Below are 18,213 nucleotides of genomic sequence, written 5' to 3'. Positions count from 1 at the left end.
TTTTTTTTTTGCAAAAGTGAAGTTATCCTTTACCCATTACTTTGTAATAACCAGCATATTTTATAACGTGTATTTTCCCATGTCATTAAATAATTACATTAAAAAAAAAAAAAAACAACCCACGGCTGCGAATGGCACCCACAGGAGGAGTGCAAAGCACTGGAGCACCAGCCCTGAGTGGACGACCCCTTGCCAAGGCTCGGGGCAGGACCCTTTCTCCAGACTGAACTGGATTCTTGTACCAAAGCATACCTTTCTCTTGAAATTATTTCATCGAGCACCTGTGATGTGCTTGTCATTGATTAGGGAATTGAATTCTCAATACCATAATGTACTGGAGGTACAAGGAGGAAGCCGAGTCTCAGGAAAAGTGACTGACTCGGCTACAAGCTTGTAAATGAGAGACTAGGATGCAGGATGGTGTGTTGGTTTGTTTGTTTTACTTAAGCTCTCTGTGCCTCAGTTTCCTCTTCTGTAAGATGGGGATAGCCACAGTGACTTTACACAGGACCATGTGATGATGAAATGAGTTAGTACAGGGTAAGTGCTCAGACAGGACTGGTAGTAAAAACTCAAGGAATGGTCATTTTCATGCAAAACCCACATGCACACTCTCATGCATGCACTCAGGCTCACAAAGTCTCTGGGTCATCCATCCACCCATCCAGCCATCTTTCCAGCCATCCATCCATCCATCTGTCCTTCCATTCACTCATCCTTTCATCCATCTATTCATCCATCCATCCATCCATCCATCCATCTCCATTCCTTTGAAAAAATGGGAACAGCAGGACTGCTGGTCCCAGGCTGCTATGAAGACTTACTCAGGATGTGTGTGTAGCCATGAGTATTACATGCTCTGCAAGTTTGGACTTTTAGAGACACTGACACTGTAGGGGGTGTTTGCCTACATCACCAGCCTCCCCCAGGATGAGCTGGCAGGGCAGCTGGGTGGAGAGAGTGGAAGACAAACTCTGTAACTGAAGCAGAGGGGAGCTATCAAACCCTTCATCATGTAGCTTAGCTCTTTCTTCCCTTCTCCCTGAACTACTTCCACAACACTCCCCAGAAGTGAGGGATGGATGTGCTGGTGGGTTAAGTGAGGGGCAGTGCCCTGCTGCTGGGAGGCAGGCTTTCCACAGTGGATGGCCACTTCAGCTTGGACAAGCCACTAACAGAGGGCAGGAGACCCCTCACCCCTCAGGGATAGCCACACACCCAGTGTCTCTGCCAGGAAAGAGATGAGACCCAGGAAAGAAGCTCCATGAGCAGCAGGGACAAAGGATCCCACACAGGCAGCCAAGGGCAACACCCAACCTGGCCATCCTTGACCCGCTGGCAAGGAGACAGCATGAAGGCACCACACTTCAGTAAACACCAGGGGCATGTCATCCAAGACCAGACAGAGAAACAGGGTGCATGCAGGTGTAATCAATTAGGGACACAGATCTGCTTAGTGGGTAGATGCCATCCTGAAGGGAGGTCCCAAGGGGTGTTCTCCAGGCTCTGTCCTCAGCCAGTGCCATGGGATATGTGCACCAGCGATTGGATAAGGTCCCAACCATGGCTGGGTAAGGCTGTGAAAGCGAGAGAGACCCTGCAAAGAGAGGAGCAGGAGCCAACAAGTCTGCCAAGACTGAGTCCAAGACAAAATTTACCCAGAACAATGGGAGGTCAGGTGTTTCAGCACAGGCACCAACTACCAAGAGAACAAAAGGGGAGAGAGAAGGCTGAGAAGCATCTCACATAGGAGCAGGACCCCAGGGGTGTAATCAGCACTGAGCCCAAAGTGATCAGCCAAGGGTAAGGATGCAGCCGCCAAATCAGCACATGAAAATGGGGACACAGAAACAGCAAGACAGTGATCTGGCAGGGGATTTGGGGGAGTGGGGGCTGGGAAGGGTGCTGAGTCCATCCACAGCCAGGCACTGAAGCCCAGACAGTCAGCACATGCTAGCAGTGGGCCACCAGGATGGCAAGAGGCAGGTGGAAGAGGACACCCTGTGGGCTGTCTCTGGGCACTAAGTGGTGGCTAACAGCAAGGACATTCAGGCTGGGGAGAGGCTGGAGTATAAGACCCCTGGACCCTGCCTGGGGCTTGAGGGACCAGACCAGGAGGCCCCCTGTACTGCTCTCCCCAGCCACAGCTCCTAGCACTGCATGGAGTCGAGCCTGTCCTGGCTCTCACTCCCCAACCAGGAAGCCCTCAAAAGCACCTCCTGTCCTGGCACACACACACCCTGGGGCAGTGCTGGGTCAGAGAGCACCTGAGCCCATTCTCCCCTCTCTCCATCAGTGTTGATCGGCGTGGGCACTGAGACCTTCCTTCGAGGGCAGTTCACAAGCCTGGCTTTCTATCTCCTGTAAGTATGTGTGTAATCTTCCCTCCTTAGCTGCCTGTTCTGTCCTACTCACCCTGAGTCTGTGCTCAGAATAGACCAAGGCAGCCCCCCTTTCCCATGTAATTCCATTCTCTCCCAAAGCTGGAAGCAGAGGGGGCTTCTAGGATAGCCCTTGGTTTGGGCAGGGCTTTGTCAGACCATTCCATAAATAAACCAATTATCCATCCATCTACCCACCCACTTATCCACCCAACCACCCCCATGCATGCATGCATCCATGCATCCATCCATCCATCCATCCTTCCATCTATCCATCCACCCAGCTACCTTTCCATCCATTCATCCTTCCATCCACCTATCCATCCACTCACCCATCCACCCACCATCCATCTATCCATCATTTAATCATTTCTTTATTCAGCAAACAGTAGCTGAGCTCTTGTTTTAGAGAAGAACTCTTGTTTTGAGCTACTCTACATGTAAGTAGAATTAAGCATTTTGTGTACACTTCACCCTCACAGCCACTGTCTGAGAAGTGTCTACTGGCCAAGTATTATGGTTGAGAAAATTCAGCGATTATGTTCACAGAGCTTGAGCGCAACAGAGCCAAGATTCAAACCCGGTCCCTCTCATTCCTCAGCCTATGCCCTTTCTTCTGTAGCAGGTGGCTCTGCAAACTGTGCTGTGGTGCTCCACAGGGCTGAGGAAAGCCTGGGGTGCCTGCAGGCTTTGACTCGGCCTCTCAGCAGCCTCCACCTGTGAGTTAACAGCAGTTCCTCCTGGCAATGCAGGATGCCGAAGCTTTCCAGCTCCAGGCAATACTGAAGGGGTTATCGAGCTGAGCAGTTACTGAGTTGAGTTGGGTAATAACTGGCCAGGCAGACTCACCAAGGTCTTAGTCTTGGATGGTTATTTTCATAAAGGTCTTCTTCCTCTGCAGCCACTGAGCCAGACACTCCTTTTCCTCTCTCACCCTCTGCCTTCACCAAGAATTGCCAGGTCTCCATCCAGGTGGTCTTCAAATCTGCTGCCTCTCCTCCCCACCTGCCTGCGTGCAGGCTCCGGGGTGCTGCTTGCCCGCATCATGTACCACAACTGCCCGACCACTTCCCACCTTTCTAGTCCATTTCCCACACCTCCGCAGAATTAGCTGTTTATAAATACAGAAACGACAGCTCCCCATTGCATCTGGTCTGGCCTCTTGGTCGCCTTCCAGCTCCACCTTACTTCTCACCATTCACAGTGATGCCCCCAAGTGCCTGACGCTTTCCTGTTGATTCTGCCAGGAGTGCCATCACTCACTTCCGCACTCCTGTGGGCTGACGTTCTGTAATATTCCATCCGGGGAAGCCCTGAGCCCTGGGGCCCCAATGGCTGGGCCTGGCTTCTCCATGCAGCAACATTGTGCACTTTCACCCTTGGGTCCAGAAGCAGACGGGGCCTTCCCCCTCTCCACTTGATAGTTCAATTCACCCACAAGCACCCCCTTTGGAGAAGAGGTGGGCATTATGATCCCACTGTAATAGGTTGGTTGGTGATGGGGAAATGCAGAATACTTCCTAATTGTCTCTCTCTTGAGGGGACATGGGACTTACCATCCCAACCTGGTCACTCTGGGGTCCTGTCCTATGAGACATGATTTCCAGCCCTGGGTGCCTCTAGGCACACCCCTCACCATGAACTGGTTCATGTTCTCCACTAACGCCCTGCTCACCAACTCCCCCAGGACCTGCACCCACTGTGAGCTGCACCCATTCATTCCTCAAGGGTCAGGTCGTCCAACCCTTCCCGCCTCCCCTTTCTCCTGCCTTCGGACACTGTCCTCCCCCATGCACATATACAATCTTTCCAGACAGATTTCAGGTTCCAGCCACTGCATTCTCTTGTACTGCATTAAGCCAATTATAGCACTCTTTCCACCCTGAAAAAAATCATTGCCCAAATTTCTGCATCCCCAGCACCAAGCGGCAGCGATGGCCAAGAGTGGGGACTTTCCATTAAGGAACAAACTGTGTTTCCCTTCCTCTTTTCTTCCTCTGCTTCTCCTTTCCACATTTGCTTCCTCCCCTGTCTTCCTCCTCCTCCCAGTGAGGCCCCACTGCCTTCCTCACACTTGGCTGCCATCACTGGGGAAGGGCTGCCCAAGCCCGTGGAGCCCTAGGCAGGGACCTCACAGGTGGGACGTAGCTACCCTAGCAGGACTCTCTGCTTGGATTATGGCCCCACAGGAGTGACCAGTGGGCTTTCCTGGCCCCGAGAGGCACCACCTCTGTCGTATCTGACTGTAAGTCTAAATGGCTCAGTTTATTCTCCCAGCCTTTTCCTAAAAAGGCAATGCCAATTATTTTGCAAAGCATCGTGGCTTGCTGAACTTGTTAGGCACAGACTCTGGAGCTGGAGTTCTGGGTTGAAATGTTGCCCGTGCTACCAATCAGCTGTGTGACCACAGGCAAGGAGCTTAACCTCTCTGAGTCTGTTTCCACATCCATAAAGTGAGGCTATTTACAGTATTTTTCATAAAACTGTTACAATGATTAAATGAGCCAATATTTGTAAGGCCCTTGGACCCATGCTTGGCACAGAAATATTAGCTTTGTTTTTAAAGCTGAGGGCTAAGAGTTAGGCAGACCCCAGGAGGCACTGAGAGAGTGGGAGAAAGTGGAACTCTCAGTACTAAATGGTCACAGAGAAAGAGAAAAATGCCCGAGGTCTGGGGAAATCCTGTTCCCTTCTCAAGCTGCCTTCCCCTGCAGGGTAGCATGTCTTCTGTCTCATTCATTCATTCATTCACTCCAATAAGCATTCATAGAACACCTCAAATCAGCCTGCCCAGGCTGGGTGCAGCTGCAGAGGGGAATTAGAGACAGGCTTCCTTTAGGAGTTCATAGTCTGGCAGCTCTGGTCACAATGTTCAACAGGGAGCCAGGGGGGCAGGGGCCATGGGATTGGGGGCTGGGGTGCCAGGAAGCCAAGGAGGATGCTGATACTCGGGTCCAGAAAGTACAACCTGACTCAGGCAATGCCAGTGAGGCCAGAGAGAACAGGGGTGATGTAAAGGCAGGTATTCAAGGAACAGAATCAACTGCTCCTGGTGACAATTGGGTGATGGGGAAAGAGGGAGAAGAAAAGGGGGCCCATATGGATCCTCTGGGACTTGTGCCACCAGACAGCACGTGTCCCACTGAACAATGGGTAGGGGGACATGCCCTGCCAGTGTCCACGCTGGGATCGGGCTCCTGGGGTGAAGGCCACCTCCTCCTCATCTACCTGGGAACCCTGGCCACACCCCTCTCCCACCACACAGAAACTGCACCTGGTGGCCTTGGCCGGGTGGCTGGACTAGGTCCCCAGGACAAGAGAATCTGGCTGAGACAGGGCAGCCTGGGGAAGGTGAAGCAGGAACAGAGAGAGCTGGCCCCTCTCACCTGTCTCCATCCTCAGGTTTACCGGAGCCGCTGTCTCACTGTGCGAAGGGGCCTATTTTGTGGTTCAGCTGCTGACCATCTGCTTCCAGTAAGTAGCCTCCAGCCCAGCCCCGCCCCGTCACCACCCTCTAGACCCAGGCACCCCCAGAAGCCTCCCCCAGCGAGGTCAAGTCCTGGAGGACCTCCTGCTCCCCAGACACCAGCGAACAGATCCCTGCACGAGATGTGGGGAGCCCTTGGGCCTAGAGATGCTGCTGCAGCCACTACCACCGCCACCAGCAGCAGCAGCTCAAGGGTCTTCTTTTCCTGCTCCAACCAAGGATGCAAACCGGCAGTGCATTCAGGGCCTGCTGCTTTGAGAAGCCTGGGAAAGCCTAAGCCCAAAGGTGGAGCACCTGGCTACCGGCACCTGCAGGGTCAGTTACCGGGCAATCAGCCTCGCCTCCACCTGTCCCCACACTTGCAAGGCCGGCCCTGAGGTGACGGCCCTTCTCCATTTCTGCTTCTCAGGGGCGCGGAGGAAAGAGCTCAGAACCTAACGCGGGCACTGGGGAGCTCCCCACTCCGCCCTGGGTCCTGGGCACCAAGGAAAGACCACTTGGGGTCAGCAGAGACGCCCCGGCAGCCGGGGACAAGGGGCAGGCACGGGGCGGACAAGGGGCGGGTCCAGCCGGCGAGGAAGAGGGGCCCTGGGCCCCGCCCAAGCCCCCCAGGCAGCCCGCTCGCCTCAGCCACTGTCCCGGGTCCATCCGCGGCCGGACGCGCCGGCCGAGCCCCAGTGCCGCAGAGCGCTGGTTGCTCCCGTCGAGCCGACTCGGCAGAAGGGGGAGACGCGGCTGCGAAGGGGAGCTTTCCTCCCTAAAAAACCGGGCAGCCGCGGCCCCGAGGTACCGCTGCTTTCGCGCAGTGCTTTCCGGGCAGGAGGCCGGGACCCCGAGTTCGGGGCGCTCCCCAACTCGCCCCCCCGTGCGCGGCGCACGATCGCACCGCCTCCGGGGCAGCGTGGACCCTGTGCGCCCCGCGGACTCACCGCCTCCCACTCTCCTTCCACTGCCCCCTGTGGGGTCCCGAGACCGTTGATCTGCCTTTCCCTTGGCCAGGAAGGCAGGACGGGATGCCTTTCAGAAAACTGGTGGATGCCCCTAGCCGTGGAAGCCACAGTGAGGGTCCCCAGGGCTTCCAGGACCCCCGAGGGGGTGTTGCGTGCAGGGGCGCGGGCAGCGGGCATCGCTCAGCAGGACTGATCCCAGCCGCCGGCGGCCTGCCCCTTCCCTCCCCCCTCCGCCAACCCCTTGCTGCTAACCCTGGGACCCTCGCCCCCAGGTGTCCGCCAGGCTCCCTGGCCCACAGAGCCAGGGAGAGGGCCCACTGGCTGGGCTGCTTCCAGAAGTTCCTGGCCTATGTGCTGCTGTCCGTGGCCTGCTTCCTCCACCCCGTCCTGGTCTGGCACGTGACCATCCCAGGTAGGAGCCCCCAGGCGGCGGAGGCAGGCAGCGACCTGGTGGAGGGGTGCCCCCCACCTCTGACCTCCTGGAGCATGGGATAAGGGCTCTGCACCCTGACAAATGGAGAAACACCCAGAGAACCAGCACCCCTTACACAGGTGGCGAGAGGCACAGACCTTGCCTTGTCCCAGGGTTGCCCCAGGATTGAGGTGGGTCTCTTCTCTGTGTCTCCCAATGCCCACCCGTTTAGGTCCAGACTCCTCAGGCACCCCATGAGGTGACCCCCAAAGACCTTCGCAGCCTCGTCCCCTACACCCCACCCACTCCAGAGGCCCTACTTGTCAGCCAGCTTTCTGGTTGCAGAACCCAGGACTCAGCACCTCCTACGTCTGTTTTTGTCCATGACCTTTTCTGCGGGAACTCCCCTTTTCCCTCCTCTTTCCTGTAAAAGCCATTGCCCTTTTTTCATGACCATCGACGACCCCAACTGGGAGACTAAGCTGAAAGCAGGAGCCGTCCTCGTCTCCCTGAGATCTCTTTCACTGGGCCTGGGAGAGCCCCTGGAGACTGCTCTGTACATCCCCCACCCCCACCCCATGGGGACTCCTGGGGAAGATCCAGCTCTGACCGAGGCCACAACAGGCCACAATCTCCTGCTCTGTGGGGAGCCAGAGACACGATGGAGGCTCTGGCCTTTTGGACAGGGGGACTCCCGGCAGGAGAGACAGAGCAGCAGCGCCTTGTTGAATGGGTGGGTAGGGGGGTGACAGATGAGCCCTGGGTGCATGTCCTCTGTGGTCTGGAGGCAGGGCCAGGAGGGGGCCAGCTCTCTGCTAGACACGCCCAATGTGATTTGTCTTTCGTTGGTGTTTATCGGGTGAAAGTTGGGGGAGGCTGAAGTGGAGGAAGATCGCCCACTCCTAGGAATGATCAGCCCCGGCTCCTTGAAGTCATTACAGGTCCAGCCCTAAGGCCGTCCAGAGAGGGAGGCTGTGCATGGACATGCGGCGACCATCGACTGTCCAAGAGAGGTGGACCTCAGGCAGGGGCATGAGGATCCCTCCAGGGCCTGCAGAGCCCATCCTCAGACTTTCAAGCCAAGTCCCAGGCCCCACAGCTAATGGCCTGGATGAGGACCAGAGCACAGAGTGGGCCCGTTTCCCGTGGCAGGCCGGTCCCCAAGATGAGGTGGGGGCAGCGGGTGAGGGCGTGGGCCTTGGGTCAGCCCAGGGTGAGGCCAGAGGGCACTGCCCACGGCCAGATAGCACTGCACGGCAGAGGCCCTTTGGAAAGGTGGGCTCGGATGGCCTTTGGTTTTCCCACGGTGCACCCAGAATGCCTGACCCCCCAGATCTCTTCCAGGCTCCATGCTCATCGTCACAGGCCTGGCCTACTTCCTGCTGAGCAAGCGGAAAAAGAGCAAAGCCGCCCCTGCCACACTTACCCCCGTGGAGCAGTACACAGACCCCTCCAGCAGCGTGGTCAGCACCACCGGCTCTGGGGACACCGAGCAGACGTACACCTTCCATGGGGCCCTCAAGGAGGGGCCCGGCTCCCTCTTCACCCACATGAAGAGCATCTTAAAGGGGACCAAGCAGCCCCATGCCCTGCAGCCCCCCAGTGCCGTGGTGGAGCTCACTCTGGAGCCAGCGGAGCCAGGCGCCAAGAAGCAGGTGCACTTTGAAGAGAAAGTGGTCAAAATCATCCCGTCCCTGGGCGAGGGCCTGGACAATGGGGACAGCGAGCCAGAGGAGACCACCTCAGACACCACCCCCATCATCCCTCCGGCCCAGGGCCTACTCTTCTTGTCTTCGCTCACAGCCTCAGGCCTGTTCTGAACTCCCTGTTTCAGCCTTGGGGCACCGAGGGGGCCTTTGCCTGGAGTTCCCTGACATCTGCAGGCCCAATGATCAACTCGCCCCCTCGTAACTCAGCTCCTCGATGGGTTCATCCTCATGGGGGCTGGGCCTCTGGGGCCATCAGGTAGCCTGAAAATCCACCAGCCAGCTGTCCCCAAGGGAGGCACAAATGAAACTCATGCAGCCTCAGCCAGCACAGTCCTCCCTCCTGGCTGTGGAGCCCAGAGATCCTCAGGCTGTCCCCCAAAAGAGATCAGGTCTCCCACCTCACTAAAGGCTGCAGGTGCCCCTGCCTCGGCCCCAGAAGGCACAAATCCAGTCCACCCAGAAGAAGCCACTGGGTTTCCCTGGCCCCTCCCAGGACCCTGCATTCACCAAGACCCCTTTGTGGCCTAGTTAAGCATCTCAAAGACATTTGTTAAGGGTGGCCTTGGGTCCAGCTGAGATTGCCCAGGGTGGAGAGGGGCGGCCAAACTGACCCTCCAGGGAAGGGAGTGGCGCCAGGTCATGGGCCCTCCAGGGAAACAATGCCAGTCTGTGCTGAGAGAAAGCCAGGCCAGTGGGCCAAGCAATCCCAGAGGCATCCTGGTCACATGGACTTTGGGCTCTTTCAAGATTCCACAGAGATGACGTTGGCTGAAAGGTCCTGGAAAGCCTGGGTCTGCATTTAGCAGGATTGCCTGCCTGTGGGGGCTGAGCCCTGGGGTCTACACAGCACCAAGAGGGGCCTGGGAGCAGAATGGGTGGTAAATGTGTTTGTTCAAACTGGGAAGGAGGGAGGAAAGCAGGCCAGCTGTCTGCCGTGGCACTACAGAGAAGTGATGATGAGCTCATAATGAACAAAACTCATTGGAGTTAGATGCTCAAGTGATTTGCAATATAGTTTTTACTTCTAAAAGAGTGTTTTTTGGCTCCTTAGACTGTTGCAAAGAAGAGCAGACAGGTTATTCCTGATAATGAGCAATCCTAAGAAGAAGCACATCTTCCAACTAGAGAGGCTTAATGCACACTTTGATGTCTACATAAGAAAGTTGTGTTGATTCCTGTAGACTTTTCAGACTGTAGACTTGTGTTGAATTGCCTACAAGTTACTTTGCATCTGTGTTGGAATAATGGCCAGCCAGAAGCCAGCATCAGTGTGGTGCCTGAAAACAGTAGACATTCCAAGTAAGCAGAGCACTTGCCTGCAATAACCCAGTTCTTCTCTGAAATCGAATGAGAAAAGCAAATAAGCACATTCCAGTAAGCCCTTGACTCTGCAAGCCCTAGAGCTGTTTGTTTTGCTGCCACTGAAGAGGGACCTCCAAGGTCTGAAAGCCCAGAGGCAGGTGGGATCAAGTAATATAGAATGTACTTTGTGGGTGGGCATGGATTGTACACAATTCCTAATGGGCCAGGGGTCCCAGGCAGGCCCCCTGTGCAGGAGCAGAGTGGGGGAGAACCAGCTAGCTTGCCATCTGCCCTGTGTGGAAGGGAATGTGATCCACAGAGAAGCTGACAGCAAAGGTATTTCACCTCTGTAGGGATCTGGCTGCTCCTGCTCACCAGGCAGGGCAACCTTCTCAGAGCCGGGGGAGCTTGACGACTGGGTCTCAAGAGTCAAAACCTACAGTGTCACCCCAGATCCATCAGCCCCATTTAATAACAAATTTGTAAGACTGCAAGCTAGAGCAATGCTTTGGAAATGTCTTAGAGGTAAGAGGTATTGGAGATTCCTGAGGACACGTTGTGCATGAGGTCCTGGTTCTGAGACATCCAGCCTTCCTGGTCCCCATCACCAGTTAGGGGCGAATCTGCTGGCTGCACCACCTGAGAGGTTCCAGTCATGCTCAGACTCTCTTGCTGTGGCCAAAATAGGAGCTGGGGTGAGGCCATTAAATAGACCATGGCCCTCATGCCTATAAGCCAAGTGGGCAAGAAAGTGGCACTTGCTCAGCAGAAGCTGCAGTAGACATATTTTAGATGTGGCACAAGAGCCTTTCGAAGTAGGCTGGGGGGCATTTAATCTGCCCCTCACATGCTGATTGACTTTGGCCTTCCTCTCTCACATCACTGCTCTCAGGTTCTTCTATTAAGTGGAACCAAAAGCACTTCTCTCTACAAATTCGTGTACTGATTGCACAGGACAGATGGGAAAGTGCTCTTCAGACTACAAAACTCACTGAATAAGCACAAAGACACGTTTCTGTGCAGCCCCAAGGTAAGGGAGCTCCAAGGAGACAGCACGAAGATTTCTATCAGGGCAAGAGTGATTTAGTTCCAAGAGCTCCTTTCTCAACTCCACATTCCAGGGTTGGAGCCCACCCCAGTCCCTTTCCCAGCTTAGACAAAGAGCTGTCACGTACCCCCAGTCATGAGGAGCAAAGCCCTGTCCTTATCACTCTCCCATCTGCCCTAACATTTAAAAGAATATTTAGGATCTTCGTTGAGATACTATTCACATACTATAAAATTCATCCATTTAAACTGTACAATTCCATGGTTTTTTGTACATTCAGGGTTATAAAACCATCGCTGTGATCTAAGTTCACAACACTTTCACCACCCCAAAAAGAAACCCCATACCCATTAGAAGCCACTTCTCACTACCTCCCACCCACCCTACACAACCTCTAATTTAGTTTCTGATTTTATAGATTTATCTGTTCTAGGCAATTCGTATAACTAGAATCATACACTATGTGGCCTTTGAGACTGGCTCTTTTCAGTTAGCATAAAGTTTCAAGGTCCATCCATGTTGTAACATGTGTTAGTACTTCATTCCTTTTTATTGCCCAGTAATATTCCATCAGATGAATTATCACATTCTGTTGATCCTTTCATCGGTTGATGGGCATTTGTGTTGTTTCCACTTTGCTTGCCTGTTACAAATAATGTTGCTATGAACATACATTCATCTACAAATTTTTAGGAGGACATATGTTTTCATTTCTCTTAGGTATATACCAGGGAATAGAATTGCTGGGCTGTATAGTAACTTTATACTTAACATCGAGGAGCTATCAAACTGTTTTCCAGAGTAGCTGAACCATTTAACATTCCCACCAACAATGAATGAGATTTACAGTTTCTCCACATTCCTGCCAACATGTATTGTCTGTCCTTTTGATAATAGTCTTCTTGATAGGTGTGAAGTGGTGTGTCATGTGGTTTCGATTTGCATTTCCCTAATGATTGATGTTGAGCATCTTTTCATAAGCTGATTGGCGATTTGTGTATCTTTTTTGGAGAAATGTCTATGTAAATACTTTGCCCATGTTTAGTTGTGTTATTCGTCTTTTTATTGTTGAGTTGTAAGAGTTCATTATATATTCTGGGTACTCACCACCTATCAGATACATGATTTGCAAATATTTTCTGCCATTCTATAAGTTGCCTTTATATTTCCTTGAAAAGAGTCATGAGAAGTGCCAAAGCTTTTAATTTTGGTAAAGTCTAATATAACTATGTTTATTTTTGTTGCTTGTTATTCGAGTGTTACATCGAAGAAACAATTGCCTAAGCAAGGGCACAAAGATTTAATTCCTATTTTTTCTTCTTAAAGTTTTATAGTTTTAGACCTTACATTTAAGTCTATGATCAATTTTGAGTTAACTTTTGTATATGGTATGAGGTAGGAGTCCAATTTAATTCTTTTACATGAGGATATCAAGTTGTCCTAGCACTAAGGAAAAGAGCATAAATATGCAATAATACTGTCTTTTAAAATTGGCTACATAATTTCCTTAGCCAGCACTCTCTATTAGGCAAATCTGCTAGCAGTGAATTCTCTTAGCTTTTGTTTATCTGGAAATGTCTTTATTTCATCTCAGTTGTTTGAAAGAGTTTTGCTGGATGTAAGATTCTTCACTGAGACTTATTTTCTTTGGGCGCTTTGAATATGATATCCCACTGCCCCTGGCCTCCATGGTTTCTGATGGGGGTAGGTTGTTACCCTTCTTGACGTTCCCTTGTACAGGATGATTCATTTTTCTCTTATTGCTTTCAAGATTTTTTATCTTTGGCTTTCAACATTTTGTCTGGGTATAGATCTTTTTTGTATCTATCCTACTTGGAATTCACTGAGCTTCTTGGAAGTGTAGATTAATTTTTTTCATCAAATTTGGTAATTTCTCAGCCATTATTTCTTAGAATATTTATTCTGTCCCCTTCTCTCCTCTGTTTCTGGTACCCCCATTATGAAAAAGTTAGTGTACTTAATGCTGTCCCACATTTGTCTAAGGCCTGCTCATTTTTCTTCATTCTTTTTATTTTCTACTTCAGATTGCATAATCTCTAGCAATCCATCTTCAAGGTGGCTGACTCTTTCTTCTGCTATCTCAAAGTTACTGTTCACCCCTCTGGTGATTTTCTTATTTTGGCTATTGTACTTTTCAGCTGCAGAACTTCCATTTGCTTCTTTTTATATATAATTTCTGTCTCTTTATTGATTTTCTCTGTTTGGTGAGACATTGCCACACCTTCCTTTAATTTTTTTAAGCATGTTTTCCTTTGTTCTTTGAACATATTTATAATAGTTGCTTTGAAGTCTTTGTCAGCTAAGTCCAACATCTGGGACCCCTCAAAAGCTGTTCCTACTGCCTGTTACTTTTCATGCACATGGATCACACTTTACTGTTTCTTTGATTTTCTTGAAATTTTGTTCAAAACTGGACATTATTCAGCTGTCTGAATTTCTGCTTATCAAGGACTCCAGTAATAGGATTAAGACCCATCCTGATTGAGGTGGGCCACACCTTAACTGAAGTAACCTCATCCAAAGGTCTTATTTGCAATGAGTTCACACCCATAGGAATGGATTAAGTTTAAGATGTTTTTCTGGAGGACATACAGCTTTGGACCACCACAATCCCCTTGGCTGTGCTGCCTGGAGTAGAACTTATACAACACAAGCTGAGAAGGATGAGAAACACCAATATCCTGCTCCTTCTGAGGTGAAACCATGGCCCTAGATGAGGATCTGGGAGGAGAGGGAGCCTTAGGTTCTTGGCCACACCTACCCAGAGTAGAGTTTCCATAAGGTAGAGCAGGATGGGGGAAGGGAGCAGGTCATGATTCAAATGCCGCAGCCCCTTACTATTCTCACCAAGATTTGGTAGACTTTCTAGAATGAGTGTTTCTCCATTTGGCTTTATGTCCTTAGGACAATTTCTGCTGACTTGAAATGACTGACATTTGTAATTTTGGCCAGTGAAATTGTTATTTTGTTAGGGAGATGGTCCCCCAAGATCCTCACTCTGTCATTCGGGAAGTCCTAAGTTGGTTGGTTGGTTGGTTGGTTGGTTCATTGGTTGGTTGGTTGGTTGGTTGGTTGGTTGGTTGGTTTTGCAATGACAATGAAGAAATGGGGTGCATATGTGAGAACTTGGTCCATCAGGTAGAAAAGATGTAGATCTGAGTCCTACATCAGGGACTTTTTCCCCATCCCTTGTATGTGCAAAATTTTAAGCTTTCCCTGCCAGTCATCCAGTCACCATCTGCCTTTCCAGGCCCTGGGCTCAGCTGGAGTCCAGAGCTGCTGACCAGCAAGTGGACAGGCCGCCAGAAGAGGGAAGAAAAGCGGAGTGCTCTTTGGAGAAAAAGAGGGGCTGTCCACCTTGGCTGGAACGAGCTCCTCCCATGGGACCTACCTGGCTGGCTGAATGTCTCAGCATTGTCCAGAGAAGACAGAAGAACTGATAAATCATCACCCTTGCACATGAGAGAATGGGAATTTGGAGAAACCGAGTTTCATTTAAGTAGAATATGATGCCCTGAGTTTCACAAAATGACAAGGGTGGAAACAGCTGCACAAAGAGAAAAACACATGCTAGAAGTCAGGTGTCAGCTGTATGGCCCTGCTTGGCTCTGCCAAGATTTGGGGCCTTGGGTAATTCTTGTTATGTAACTTGAAGGCTACCTCTAATAGCCCATCCAGCGCCAAGCCTCAGGGACCCCAGCTATGCACTCTAATAGGGAGCATCTGCCCAATCTCAGAGCAGGCCCAAGAGAAATCCAGCACTGAGTCTTAAGTTACAGTTTGCAACGTTTTGATGGCACTAGCTGCTGGGAAATTTTCAGTATCTCAGGCAGTGGGAAATGTCAAAGGTGGGAGGAGGGGGTTGCATTGGGGAATATACTGGGGCAGGAACAAGAGCCCATCCAATGGAATTTTACCAACTAATGGATACTGAAAGCCTCTGTGAGTCTCAGATCACATTTCCCTTTAAAAAGCAAGTAATGAGTAGAGCTAATGGGCAATGGATTTGATGATTCATTTGTCCCTAAACAGCTACTTCTGACTGAGGGTACCCATGGCCTCCCCACTCAGCCGCAAGTTGCTTTTCTGAGGTGTCCAGAGTGGGGGTGGGGTTGCCACCAGCTCACTGTTGCTTTGGTTTCCAGGAAACTGGGTGAGATTTTTGTAGCCCTGAGTCTTGGGTTCCTCTTTCCAGAGTGGAACACATTCCTTTCTTTCAAAACCAGCAGCCCCATGATAAATTTAGAGAACAGGTTGCTAGGAACAAGAGTCAGCTTAAATCGACAAACCTTTTTTTAGCCCCCACTGTGTGCACCAGGCACCATGCTAGCTGCTGGGGTTGAAGGGATGAGTAAGGCATGCTGTCCGCCACATAGATAGCACCACAAGTGTGGCTGACATGAAGTAGATGTGAGGGTTGCAGTTGCAAACACTATGCTGAATTTGGATGGGGAAATCCAGGAAGACTTCTCGGAGGAGATAAACTTTGAGTTGGGCTTCAAAAGTGGGTTTAGAATATAATCAGGTGCAAAATTATATAACCTGGGACAGGGAACCATGGCCATGTTCACCAGTGTCAGAAAGGGACAGTTATATTTTCCACACATAGTGAAGAAGGTTTTTGTGCAGTAGACAGAGTAAAAGGCAAAGAGCTGTCTCAACGATGACAATAACAGGTGACAGCAACTGAGTCCTAAGTGCACGTGGCATTCGGGACTTGGCATGTTCACTCTCATCTAGTCCTCTCACCCTATGGGGTGTGATCTGTTGGGGTCACATTTTATAGATGGGGATTTAGTGACTGGCACGCAGCTAGTAAATGGCGGAGTAAGGATTCATGCAGACCCCAGGCCTGGTTCTCAGTGCCATCAGGAGATCAGAGTCCAAGCCTGGCCAGAGACCTCAACTGTGGCTTTCCTCTTGGGGCCTCCCTCCTTTCATCTTTGAATGAGGAGGGGCTTGACCTGTGTCACCCTGTGACTTTCATTTCTAGGGCAGTTGAGTCTGGGTGGGCAGAGAGAAGGGGATGATGGGGAGAGAAGAAGGAAGGGGAAAGTGGGGAGCGCTCAGCCTGAGGAGTGGAACGCGTCCCCCTTCTCTACTGCTCCGCACTTTGGCTGTGACTGCTGTTTACCTGTCCCCTCCTTTGTTGTACATCTTGCCCATGTAATTTCTATTCTGAGCACTAAGCAGCCCCCACCCCAACCACCACCTATCCAGAGCTGGTGCCCCCAGCTTGGCCTGCCCCAGGCACATCCCGGAGCCTGTTATGCTCACTGTTCAAGGCCCTGGCCATTTGGACACTTCCTGGGGGGGGGGCATGATGGGAGAGCCTGGGAGCTGTGTCAAGCCCTCCTGCAAGCCCCTGCTAAGCCCAGGATGAGAACCACGGCCTCAGCAATGTTTGCCTCTCTCTGTGCAGGTAAGACACAGGTAAGCAATGACACCTCGACACACAGACACCCAGCATGGGCTCCCTCTGAGGTTTCCTCCCCCCTGCCTGGGTCTCCTGCTCCCTCCTGCTGGCTGTGCTCCAAACCCTGGGGTTGATAAAAAATGTTACTAGATGCCAACCAGACTCAGCTATGCAAGGGCTTCTCTACCCCTGATCCCAGAGCTCCCTGGCTAAGAACTCTCTCAGCAGTGGAAGCGAACGGCACACGGCTCTTGTCCAGCCAAAGTCACCTTCCCAGAGCCCCCACCCCTCACACTGATTCCAGGCAAAAGCAGTGGGTTCTCTGCCAGGTGTGCATAATAGCCAATTCATAACAGGGTTCAAAGAGAGAAAGTTTAACACTAGGCACAGAGCAGGAGATCAGATGGACTTGAGCGCAAAAATCTGTCTCCCTGAACTTCAGTAATTCTGGCAATTTTATGGTATCAAAAGATGGGCAGGTTTTAGGATAATGAGTACAATGGCTCCAGATGACAAGGTTAGAGATGATCTAATTATTGAGCATGCACAGATTGATTACATGCTTGGTCACAGAAAGTATGTAAGAAAATGATGGCCTTAATATGATGGTGGGCATGATTTTTAGTATTATGAGATGTAGGTCACTTTAGGTTAAAGTTTAAGCTACTGCATATGTCAGGCAGGCCCATTTTGGTTAGAACCAGCTTCATCTATCAAGATAGCTTTGGAATTGGGATGGGTTAGTTCTGGGCTGACTCAAGGCCCTTCATTAATAAACATTAGGGTAAGACTCTGAAGTTGAAAAACAGGATAAGGGGGTACAAGTGTGTATCATTCACAGGGTTTTTACAATCACAGGGTAAAGGCTATATAGTTATACAATTATCAGAGACTGAGGCAGCTGGGCCACAGTTCAAAAATTTCAGGTACTTACCTCTGGCTCTTCTAATATAACAGAAAGTAGAAAAGGAATATCTATATAATGATTTAGTAATCATAATCATCCCTTAAATCCTAACTTCTTGCTTACAACTCCTCCCTCTCATTTGATCATTCTCTCAATCTTGAAGGATATCTGGGTAACAACCGTTCTGACCTCTTTATGCTGAAAAGGGATGTCAGTATTATGGGACAGAGGAATGAAACTGGTTGTTGTTCTTGGAGAAACCAGTACTTCTGGGTTTCAGGGCTTATCTGGCATAGGAACAATCCAGAGGCTTTCAGTCTCTGAAAAATAAACTTAAGCTAAACTTTTATAGGGTGTTAGATAGAGGCTGGGGTATTTTTAGGGTTTTCTGGAACATTGTTGGTTGGGGCTTGGCATATAGTGGCACTTTGAAATATCTGGCTTAAATTTGCGTAACAGAATGACTACTATACTCTGTTTGAAATCTTTCAGCCACTGAAACTTTATTTAGTTTTATTTCTTTCCCCCCTTTGTCAACCAATCTCCTGATGCCAGGGCCAGAGTCATGTCCCACATATGG

At 50.8% G+C, this 18,213-nt stretch overlaps 1 protein-coding gene across 6 annotated transcripts in view; it reads left to right on the top strand.

Annotated features, from left to right (window-relative positions):
• Window positions 1-17,261, top strand: part of TMEM72 (transmembrane protein 72) — a 34,900-nt gene extending 17,639 nt beyond the window's left edge. For 2 of the 6 annotated variants that reach the window (XM_037804002.1, XM_037804003.1), the window contains exons 2-5: window positions 2,297-2,363; window positions 5,784-5,855; window positions 7,091-7,230; window positions 8,575-17,261. In XM_037804002.1, coding sequence (XP_037659930.1) covers window positions 2,297-2,363; window positions 5,784-5,855; window positions 7,091-7,230; window positions 8,575-9,050 — 755 coding nt within the window. In that variant the 3' untranslated portion in view covers window positions 9,051-17,261. Of the gene's footprint in view, window positions 1-2,296; window positions 2,364-5,783; window positions 5,856-6,087; window positions 6,371-7,090 lie in introns of those variants that run through there. The other 4 variants (XR_005211797.1, XM_037804005.1, XM_037804004.1 and 1 more) reach the window with 4 other exon arrangements.
• Window positions 17,262-18,213: the final 952 nt, after the last annotated feature.

The sequence above is a fragment of the Choloepus didactylus genome, chromosome 15, assembly GCF_015220235.1.
Source record: "Choloepus didactylus isolate mChoDid1 chromosome 15, mChoDid1.pri, whole genome shotgun sequence".
Taxonomy (NCBI): domain Eukaryota; kingdom Metazoa; phylum Chordata; class Mammalia; order Pilosa; family Megalonychidae; genus Choloepus; species Choloepus didactylus.
Note: the sequence above shows the minus strand (reverse complement) of the source record. Positions and strands in the feature narration are given on the sequence as shown.